Source organism: Solea solea, chromosome 17, assembly GCF_958295425.1.
Source record: "Solea solea chromosome 17, fSolSol10.1, whole genome shotgun sequence".
In the NCBI taxonomy this organism is placed as follows: Eukaryota; Metazoa; Chordata; class Actinopteri; order Pleuronectiformes; family Soleidae; genus Solea; species Solea solea.
The window spans coordinates 21,890,118-21,901,211 of NC_081150.1; the positions used below are offsets into that span (position 1 = coordinate 21,890,118).

The 11,094-nt window shown below is 41.3% G+C and overlaps 1 protein-coding gene across 1 annotated transcript; it reads right to left on the reverse strand.

Annotated features, from left to right (window-relative positions):
• Window positions 1–351: 351 nt before the first annotated feature.
• Window positions 352–10,514, reverse strand: LOC131444093 (NLR family CARD domain-containing protein 3-like). Its single transcript, XM_058614232.1, has 2 exons — window positions 8,743–10,514; window positions 352–1,001 (listed from the first exon to the last, which is right to left on the reverse strand). The coding sequence occupies exons 1-2, from the start codon at window positions 10,237–10,239 to the stop codon at window positions 450–452; spliced, it is 2,049 nt and encodes a 682-aa protein (XP_058470215.1). The 5' UTR covers window positions 10,240–10,514; the 3' UTR covers window positions 352–449.
• Window positions 10,515–11,094: the final 580 nt, after the last annotated feature.

An 11,094-nucleotide genomic window follows, 5' to 3' on the forward strand; every position in this document is an offset into this window, starting at 1 on the left:
AGGTGGAGGAGGAGAAGCAGTGCATGCTGGGACAGAAAGGCTCGTCAGTGAGAAGATGATGTTCTTCAGACAAAGAGTCAAACTCTTAACATCTTTATTTACTTTGTTTTCTATTTGATTGAAAACCTTGAATTTTATTTTATATTATTTTGACTTCTTTCTTTTTATTTTATACAAAGCATTTATTCATTTTTAATTGATTTTACTTTCTGTATCTTTTAATTCCACTTTCAAACATTCACTTTTTGTTATTTTTATCTCAGTGTGTGTGAACCTGTGTGTTTCAGGCTGGTTCTCAGCAGCAGGGGGCGCTCACAGCGCAGGACGGCGGCTCAGTTAATGACAGACATGTTGATTTTTTAAGTCTTTATTTATTGATGGTTTCAACAAAGAATGACTGAGACGAGCTTTGACCTCGTCCACCACTGAAGCTGCTGTCTCTTCATGTCCTACAGAGGACACAGAGACACTGAGGAATCACAACAGACCAGGAACCCAGGATAAACCGGTTCAGTGAATGTGGTCCTGAAGGTGTGGAGGTGGATCAGTGAGTCAGAGGAGACGCTGTAGAAGGACAGATTCCCAGCAGGACAGTCCACATACACTGATACTCTGTGAGAGACAGAGGACATGATGGGTGTTTGTGTCCCACAGTGAAAGACAGAGTAACCATCATCATCAGAGCAGAACAGACTCCAGGACTGATCATTATGTCCAAACATGTCAGAACTGTTGCCTTTCCTCTTGATTCCTCTGTAACTCAGTGATATATAAACATCTCCTCTCCACTCGACCTCCCAGTAACAGCGACCAGTCAGACCAGGTCTACACAGCAGCTGAGACCAGAACTCAAATCTGTCTGGATGATCAGGATACGACTGATATTCTGTCACAAAGGTCACTTTCCTGTTGTCGTCAGACAGTTTGAGTTTTCTGTGCATTGTGTTTGTGTCCAGTTCCAGTTCACATGAATCTGATGAAGACAACGAGACACAGCTGCAGTTTATTGATGATCAGCTGATATGTTGTTATTTCCTGTAAATCCATACTTACACTTCCTGACACCAGGTTTTAACCTCTGCTCTCCAGCATGGTCCATCCTGGAGGAAGAAACAGTCTGAATGAGTTTCTGTCCAACATGAGTCCAAACTGTTGTCTTAATGACGCACTCTGGTGGACACAATGATGAACTACAAGGACAGGTGTGTTTCAAAGAGAAGACGGTGTCTGTTTCTCAATACTCAAGTAAGCAAGTATGTACTTGCTTACTTGCTTGCTTACAATGTGGAAAATAGATATATTGGAAAATAGATAATAAATAGATATATTACAGCATTGTAGAGTAGTATATATATATATATATATATATATATATATATATATATATATATATATATATATATGACTTGTACAAATATATACTACTCTACATATCTAATATTTACATATTATATTTAAATACAGATACAATGACCGTGCGACTTTAATATAAATCTAACATTCAAAGTTAGAATAAATAAAACATTAACAATATACAAACTTTTAAACTGTCAGGTCAAAACGTTTCCATTAAAAACAAAATAACACGTCAACAACAAATCTATGGATCACACCGAGCATCTAATGACAGCGACGTCTGAGCCAGCGGATCATTTCATCAGGACAGGCCGAGGTCACGCTGCTCTGTGCCGGGCACAGTGAGCGCCGAGCGTCCGCAGAGGCGGAGCTTATCACCTCCGACAAACGTCGCTGCCAAACTATAAATACGTCATATCTTCATACACAAACCACATGTTTGATTTCTAAATGACTCATTTCTCGCCTCAAATGATGTTAAAACTTTGTTCCGGGACAAAGAAAAATATTTATTTCAGATTTATATTTCTATTATCTGCTGCTATGCTCCGCCGAAATGTAATGTCGTTTTTGTCAGGCTTCCTTCTTCTTATGAACGATAGGTGATGAGTTGATGATGCAGGAAAAGACCCCACTGACACAGGACTTGTACCGAACAAAGGGATTTTATTTAGTCACAAGTCAGGCGTCAGAACCAAGCTCTGCAGCAGCTCGGGAGAATGTGTTCTTGCCGAATCTCCGAACAATTCTGCCTCAGAAAAGCAAAACTAACCTTATATAGATTTTCTAGCATTCTTATTTGCAGGCATCACATGTTTCGACCCCCGCCTTTCTCCTGTTTCCATAATGCAACAACTTGAAAAACAAGTTGGGTCCGGATATACCATACTGTCCCATGATCTTTAAATTGGACAATATCACCATTTAGTCAAACAAGAGACATCTATATTTCCTAACTAACCATATTCAAAACAGACCCTCAAGTTTCCTGTCCTATACAGGATGCCTATTGTAAAACGTATGGTCTGACTTGTCATGTGTCCAAGAGACCCTCTTGTCTCATGTTTACTTATTAATGTCAATCATCAATACATTTAAGTATTAAACTTTAGCTGTGTTAATGTGTTCTTCTTAGTTCATATACTTCAGTATTCTGGGATACATGGCCATCCCAAGTACGCTCAAGTCACCTCTGATGCATACCTGGTAAAAATGGGCGGAGCGAGAATACTTCCGGGTCCTCGCTGTTCGCTTACTTGAGAATTGGAACAGCACTTGAACAGTACCGGAGTACGCAAGTACGCACAAGTATGGATATTGAGAAACGGTCGGTGTCTGCAGAACCAGAGACCACAGTTTCAGGAGGCTACGCATTTACTCAACAGCGCCACCACGTGGACAACACAGAAGACAACTTCTGTTTATACATTTGAAACCCACCACGAGTAAACCAGCAACAAGTTGGCCCAGCACAAACCAAGTAAACAAAGAAAATAGATAAAAATGAGGGATTTCATTTGTATTTTTTACAATGTTTCAAATCGCAGTATTGTGGGTCTAAAAACCATAAACTTTGTATTTGAATTACGGTTGTTTGATCGCTTGCTTGAATCGATACCTAGTTTCCAGTGCTTTCGTGGTTTTTTCAGCTGCGCGTCACAGAGGAAACACATGGCTACTTATACTGCTGCTGCTGCGGAGGCTCGTCGCTGTTACTGCTGCTTCCAAAACTTGTGTGTTTTCACCGTTGAATGAAGAATGAAGAACAACTTGATTGTAGCTGTTAGATGACGAACATCTCGTACACAACTCACTACAAACACCACAGAATAAAGACATCTTTACTTTAGTTTGACCGTAGACTGTTTGAAGTGGACCAGGACTGTTCTGTACCCAGTACCAGGACTTCTCACATGATGCTGCTACTCTGTGCAGATGATCTGTCCAGTTCATGGTTCTGGTCGTTTCTCAGGCTGAACTACGTGACATTCCCTCGTTCTCACGAGGTGTTTAAAAAGTGTCACTAATGTTTGGTTATACTCACTGACAGAGGAAAACATAATAACAGGACATCTTCAACCTGAACCTGCTGACAAGTTTGAATACTGCTGATGAACATGAAGAGGAAGGAGGAGGAGGAAGAGGAGAATACCTGAGAGTGTCCAGTCTCCAGTTTGGACTCTTCAGTCCAGCAGACAGCAGCTTCTCTCCTGAGTCTCCTGGATGATTGTAGCTCAGGTCCAGTTCTCTCAGATGGGAGGGGTTGGAGTTCAGAGCTGAGGTCAGAGAAGAACATCCTTCCTCTGAGACCAGACAACCTGACAGACTGGAGTTAAGAAGATATGATGAACTCAGTGATTCAGAAAAAAACATCTTCATCAACAAGAACCTAAAGAAGCAAAGAGTCTGAGTCAGAGTTCTGACCTGAGAGTCTCCAGAGAACAGTGAGGACTCTTCAGTCCATCACACAGCAGCTTCACTCCTGGATCCTGCAGGTCATTGTTACTCAGGTCCAGCTCTCTGAGATGGGAGGGGTTGGAGTTCAGAGATGAGGTCAGAGAAGAACATCCTTCCTCTGAGACCAGACAACCTGACAGACTGAAATTAAGAAGATATGATGAACTCAGTGATTCAGAAAAAACATCTTTATCAACAAGAACCTAAAGAAGCAAAGAGTCTGAGTCAGAGTTCTGACCTGAGAGTCTCCAGAGAACAGTGAGGACTCTTCAGTCCATCACACAGCAGCTTCACTCCTGGATCCTGCAAGTCGTTGTTACTCAGGTCCACGTGTCTCAGACGAGAGGACACGGAGCTGAGGACTGAGGACAGAGCTTCACAGCTTCTCTCTGAGAGTTTACAGCCACTCATTCTGAGGAGGAGTTCAAAAAAATCTATTCACATATGTAATTAAAAAAATAATCATAGTAGAATTGTCCATATAAATCAGCTGAGCACCAACCTGAGAGTCTCCAGAGAACAGTGAGGACTCTTAAGTCCATCACACAGCAGCTTCACTCCTGAATCCTGCAGCTCGTTGTTACTCAGGTCCATGTGTCTCAGACAAGAGGACACAGAGCTGAGGACTGAGGACAGAACTTCACAGCTTCTCTCTGAGAGGTTACAGTCACTCAGTCTGAGGAGGAGTTCAAGAAAATCTATTCACATATGTAATTAAAAAAATAATCAGGGACAGGTGAGGAGCGAGAGAAGGGTATCAAGGAGAAACTGCGAGCTTTCAGAAGGCAATTTCGTTTAATGTCAATGGGCTGTTGAATCCAGTTAAACGTAGTAAAATCCTATCTAAAGTGAGAACAGAACAAGCCCATGTGGTTTATTTACAAGAGACCCATTTGACAGACAAGGAGCATATAAAGCTAAAGAAAAGGGGCTTTACAAATCTGTTTTTTTCTTCATACAAATCAGGACATAGAAGAGGAGTTGCTATTCTCATTTCAAACAAGCTACATTTTGAAAAAGTATTCGAAATGGGTGATAAAGAGGGCACGTTTATTTTAAGTAAGGGGTAAGATAGATGGGAATCCAATTACCTTAGTGAATGTCTATGCACCCCCAGGGAGTGACATTAGTTTCTTCCAAAAAATAACCAATATCATGGTAACTGAAACAGAAGGCCTCTTGATCTGTGGAGGGGATCTAAATATACATCTGCAGCCAAAGTTGGACTCATCTTGTGGAAAAACCCAGGATAGGAAGTCCTTCTATAAGAAAGTAAACACACTATTTGAGGAGGTGGGCTTGATTGATATATGGCGAGATTTTTTCCCTAACAGAAGGGATTACACTTACTACTCTGCTTCTCACTCTCTCTATACAAGAATAGATTATTTCATAACATTTGGGAAGGATAAAGATAAAATACATACTTGTGGAATCGGGACAATAGATCTAAGTGACCATGCACCAGTATACTTATCCGCTGATTTTGGCCTGCGATCAAAAAATAATACATGGAAATTGAATTCCAGTCTGTTGAATGATCTGTCTTTTAAGGCACAAATTAAATCAGAAATGTGTCTCTTCTTAGAATTCAATGATACTGGAGAGGTTTCACCTCCCATGTTATGGGATACTCTGAAGGCTGTTCTGAGAGGGAAAATTATAGCAATATCGTCATTTAAGAAAAAAAATAGGAATAAAAAGAGGATTGAAAAAACAAGCTAAAGGTACTAGAAGGACAACATAAATTAGATTTGGCACAGAATACATTGAGAGAAATTAGACACACCAGGAATGAAATTAATAATTTGGCCACACAAGAAATCGAGAAAGATTTAATGTTTCTGAAACAGAAACACTACGAAAGTGGCTCCAAATCTATGAAAGTAATGGCATGGAAATTGAAAAAATGGATAGCCGAAAATACAATTCATAAAATTAGGGATCCAAGGACAAAAGCGATAAAAAATAAACTAAATAAAATTCAGGAAGCTTTTGAAGTGTTTTACAAAACCTTATATTCTGAAGTCCCAGGTGGGAGTGTGGCCCAAATTGACAGCTTCCTGAATTCCCTAGATTTACCCACTCTCGATGAAAATCTAAATAAAATGATGACTGCGGATATAACTGAAGAAGAATTAAAAGTTGCAATTGGTAGATTTAAATTAAGCAAATCGCCAGGATCTGATGGCTACACGGCAGAGTGGTACAAGGAATTTAAAAAAGAACTAATACCTGTTTTACTTCCTACTCTGAATTGGGCTTTAAAAAATGCGCAAACGCCACCCAGCTGGAAGGAGGCAATAATTTCAGCCATACCAAAAGAAGGCAAGGATAAAGTGGAGTGTGGCTCTTTTAGGCCAATCTCTGTTCTTAATGTGGACTATAAATGATTTACTTCTGTTATGGCCAAACGATTAGAAGAATTCCTGCCGACACTGATACATAATGATCAGACAGGTTTCATACACCAACGCCAAACACAAGACAATATACCAAAGACACTACATATTATGGATCAAAGAAATCAAACTGAAGCAATTGTGATGAGCGTGGATGCTGAAAAGGCCTTTGATTCGGTTAACTGGATTTTTCTCTACAGAGTGTTGCATAGAATTGGCTTCCACGATACAATTATTAAAACCATACAGGCACTATATGACAAACCTACCGCCAGGGTCAAGGTCAATGGATATTTGTCAAATAGTTTTACCCTAGAAAGGGGCACCAGACAGGGCTGTGCATGGTCACCACTACTCTTCGCATTATATTTGGAACCACTAGCTCAGTACATCAGACAAAGAGAAGATATTAAGGGAATCATTATTAAAGGGACGGAATATAAATTGGCCTGTTATGCAGACAATATTTTGATATACCTTGCGCAACCAACTCACTCTCTGCCTAAATTGATGCAAGCATTTGAACAATATGGCCAATTATCTGGGTACAAAATCAACATGAGTAAAACCCAAATACTCTCATATAACTACTGCCCACCAAGAGAAATCAAAAGTAGCTACCCCTTGACATGGCAAACAGAGGCCTTTAAATACTTAGGCATCAACCTACCAAAAGATCTTACAAAATTATCGGAATATAACTATTCACCCATACATAAAAAAATAAAGGATGATATAGCAAGATGGAACTTAATTCCCTTCTTTAGCCTTAGTTCAAGAATTGACTCTATTAAAATGATTATATTGCCAAGACTTTTATATTTATTTCAAACATTGCCAATAGAGATTAACCAAAACCAATTTAACGAGTGGGACAAACTGCTATCCAGGTATATAGCAGTTCGCATCAAAACCTTACAGCTGGTTAAACAAAAGGGAGGATGGGGCTTGCCTTATTTTAGATATTATTATTTTGCAGCGCAGATGAGAGCAGTGGTATGCTGGTGCAACCCGTCATATACAGCTCAATGGAAAAGCATTGAGGAAAAAATGCCCTCCATCCCCATACAGGCAATTTTAGCTGATAATAACTTGCAAACCCACATAAATAACATTGATAATCCATGGGTGGCGTGGACCCTTAAAGTATGGAAAATTATTATAAAAGAACATAAACTTGAAAATGATATTTTGGCTCTTAAATGGTGTGCTTATGATTGGGATTTTAGACCTAATAAATTGGATTCTAGATTTAAGGACTGGATAGCTAACGGTATAACAGCCTTATGTAGAGTAATGAAAGATGGAAAGTTACTCAGTTTTGAAACGCTTAAAAGGACACATGTTTTAGAAAAACAAGACTTTTATAGATACCTGCAGTTACGGCATTACGTCAATACAAAGATGAAAAATCTAACAAAGATAAACACATGTCTAATTCAATTATTTACAAAAGCCTACGATTCGGAAGCTATTATTAAAACTGTGTCATGCTTATATAAGGGTCTGTCTAATGTGAAATCTCACTCTACTTCATATATTAAAATAAAATGGGAGAAGGAAGGAGGGATAAATATATCGGAGGAAGAATGGACAACAATTTGGAGGTATCAATGGAGATGTACCAGCTCACAGAAGTGGAGGGAATTTGGATGGAAACGCTTGATTAGGTACTTTATTACACCTTCTCAGAAGTCTCACTATGATGATAATTCCCCTGTCTGCTGGAGGAACTGTGGAAATCTAACTTGTACATAGTTGCTAATGTGTGTTTTTCCTTTTTTCATTGTTTGTTTTTTTTGTCTAGGCATTTAGAGCAGACAACAGATGTGAGATATATGCATGTATGTATTGCCGGATGTGAATGTCTGTTTCTGAATGTCAATAAAAAATAAATTATAAAAAAATAAAATAAAAAAATAATCAGAGTAGAATTGTCCATATAAATCAGCTGAGCACCAACCTGAGAGTCTCCAGAGAACAGTGAGGACTCTTCAGTCCATCACACAGCAGCTTCACTCCTGGATCCTGCAGGTTGTTGTTACTCAGGTCCAGTTCTCTCAGATGGGAGGGGTTTGAGTGCAGAGCTGAGGTCAGAGAAGAACATCCTTCCTTTGAGACCAGACAACCTGACAGACTGGAGTTAAGAAGATATGATGAACTCAGTGATTCAGAAAAAACATCTTCATCAACAAGAACCTAAAGAAGCAAAGAGTCTGAGTCAGAGTTCTGACCTGAGAGTCTCCAGAGAACAGTGAGGACTCTTCAGTCCATCACACAGCAGCTTCACTCCTGGATCCTGCAGGTCATTGTTACTCAGGTCCACGTGTCTCAGACGAGAGGACACAGAGCTGAGGACTGAGGACAGAGCTTTACAGCTTCTCTCTGAGAGGTTACAGCCACTCAGTCTAAGATAGAAAACAGTGATGAACAAAAGGTTAAACATGTTTGTCTTGTGCTCTTTAGAATATGTCTTATTAATATTTATATACTGATCCACGTACAGAGCTTTGTTGGAGGCTTTGACCACCGGCAGCAGCTTCAGAAGAGCCTCCTCTGAAGCAGAGTATTTCTTCAGGTCAAACTCTTCCAGATCTTTTCCTGGTGACAGTAAGATGAAGACCAGAGCTGACCACTGAGCAGGAGACAGTGTCTCTGTGGACAGGCGTCCTGATGTGAGGGACTCTTGGATCTCCTCCACAAGAGAACGATGGTTCAGTTCATTCAGACAGTGGAACAGGTTGATGCTTCTCTCTGCTGACAGATTCTCACTGATCTTCCTCTTGATGTACTCAACTGTTTCCTGATTGGTCTGTGAACCACTTCCTGTTTGTGTCAGTAGACCTCTCAAGAGCTTCTGATTGGTCTCCAGTGAAAGACCCAGGAGGAAGCGGAGGGACAAGTCCAGGTGTCCATTTGGACTCAGTAAGGCCTCGTCCACAGCACTCTGGTGCAGATGATTCAGTTTAGGTTTTTTTCCAAACGGTCTGGTCAACTGGCTTGTTGTTGGTTCTGACAACAGATTTGTTCCAGAGGTGATGAAGGTCAGATGAACATGAAGAGCAGCCAGAAACTCCTGAACACTCAGATGGACAAAGCAGAAGACCTTGTCCTGGTACAGGCCTCTCTCCTCTTTAAAGATCTGAGTGAAGACTCCTGAGTAAACTGAAGCTGCTGTGATATCGATGCCACACTCTGTCAGGTCTGATTCATAGAAGATCAGGTTTCCTTTCTGCAGCTGCTCAAAAGCCAGTTTCCCCAGAGACTCAATCATCTTCCTGTTCTCTGGACTCCAGTGTGGATCTGTCTCAGCTCCTCCATCATATTTGACCCTCTTCACTTTGGACTGAACCACCAGGAAGTGGATGTACATCTCAGTCAGGGTCTTGGGCAGTTCTCTTCCATCTCTGGTTTTCAGCATGTTCTCCAGAACTGTTGCAGTGATCCAGCAGAAGACTGGGATGTGGCACATGATGTGGAGGCTTCGTGATGTCTGGATGTGGGAGATGATCCTCCTGGCCTTCTCCTCATCTCTGAACCTCTTCCTGAAGTAGTCCTCCTTCTGTGGGTCCGTGAACCCTCTGACCTCTGTCACCATGTCCACACAGTCAGGAGGGATCTGATTGGCTGCTGCAGGTCGTGTGGTTATCCAGAAGCGAGCAGAGGGAAGCAGTTTCCCCCTGATGAGGTTTGTCAGCAGCACGTCCACTGAGGTGGACACTTTGACGTCAGTCAGGATCTCAGTGTTGTGGAAGTCCAGAGGAAGTCGACACTCGTCCAGACCATCAAAGATGAAGACCACCTTAAAGTCTTCAAACCTGCAGATTCCTGCTTCTTTGGTTTCAGTGAAGAAGTGATGGATGAGTTCCACCAAACTGAACTTCTTCTCTTTCAGCACATTCAGCTCTCTGAAGGTGAAGGGAAACATGAACTGTACGTCCTGGTTGCTTTTGTCTTCAGCCCAGTCCAGAGTGAACTTCTGTGTTAACACTGTTTTCCCAATGCCAGCCACGCCCTTTGTCATCACTCTTCTGATTGGTCCGTCTCTTCCAGCTGAGGCTTTAAAGATGTCTTCTTGTCTGATGGATGTTTCTGGTCTGTCTGGTTTCCAGGAAGCTCTTTCAATCTGTCTGACTTCATGTTCTTCATTGACCTCTCCAGTCCCTCCCTCTGTGATGTAAAGCTCTGTGAAGATCTCATTCAGAAGGGTGGAGTTTCCTGCTTTAGCCACGCCCTCAAACAAACACTGGAACTTCTTCTTCAGGTTTGATTTGAGTTCACGTCGACAAGCTGGAGCTCTGATTTCTGACAGAACACAAGAAAATAAATCAGTGAGTGGATCATTGAGAAAATAAGATGTTCATCCTTTCACATTAAAAGTCCTCTTACTGTCAGCTAGCCTCTCCTGCTTCATCCTCTTTAAGAAGTCCTCTGTGATCTTCAGAAAGGCCTCTCTGCTGCTCCTCTGCTCCTCATCCTCCCTCTGACTCTCTGAGACTTCTGTGTGATCTGTATCCAGAACCTTGTGGATCTTCTTCAGCTCGTTCTTCACAAAGCAGATGATGTTCTCCTCCAGCAGCTGGAACAGAACATGTGAAGTTTAACCTCAGATGATCAGTGACAGAGTGAAGTCCTGCAGGTCCACAGAGCAGCATCCAGACTGTCAGGACCAGGAGCCTCATGTATAAAAGAGTGCGCAGCTTTCATACTAAAAGATGGCGTACGCACAAAATTTATAAAGTACGTACGCAAAGAAAATCTCAGATTAATAAAACTGTGCGTACGCCAAGTCCTGCGCACCTTTTCTTTATACATCCCATCAAAGGTGAAACTGAGCGGAGATGAATGAGGAACACACCACGCCCACCCACAAATGAAT

Bases quoted from the DNA above. Each gene is read 5' to 3' on its own strand.
- LOC131444093 (XM_058614232.1), bottom strand. From the start codon at position 10,239: ATGACAAAGGGCGTGGCTGGCATTGGGAAAACAGTGTTAACACAGAAG. The intron at 1,002-8,742 runs GTCAAAGCCTCC...TCATCAATAAAC, and splicing joins TTCTGAAGCTGCTGCCGGTG to TGCAGCTGTGTCTCGTTGTC.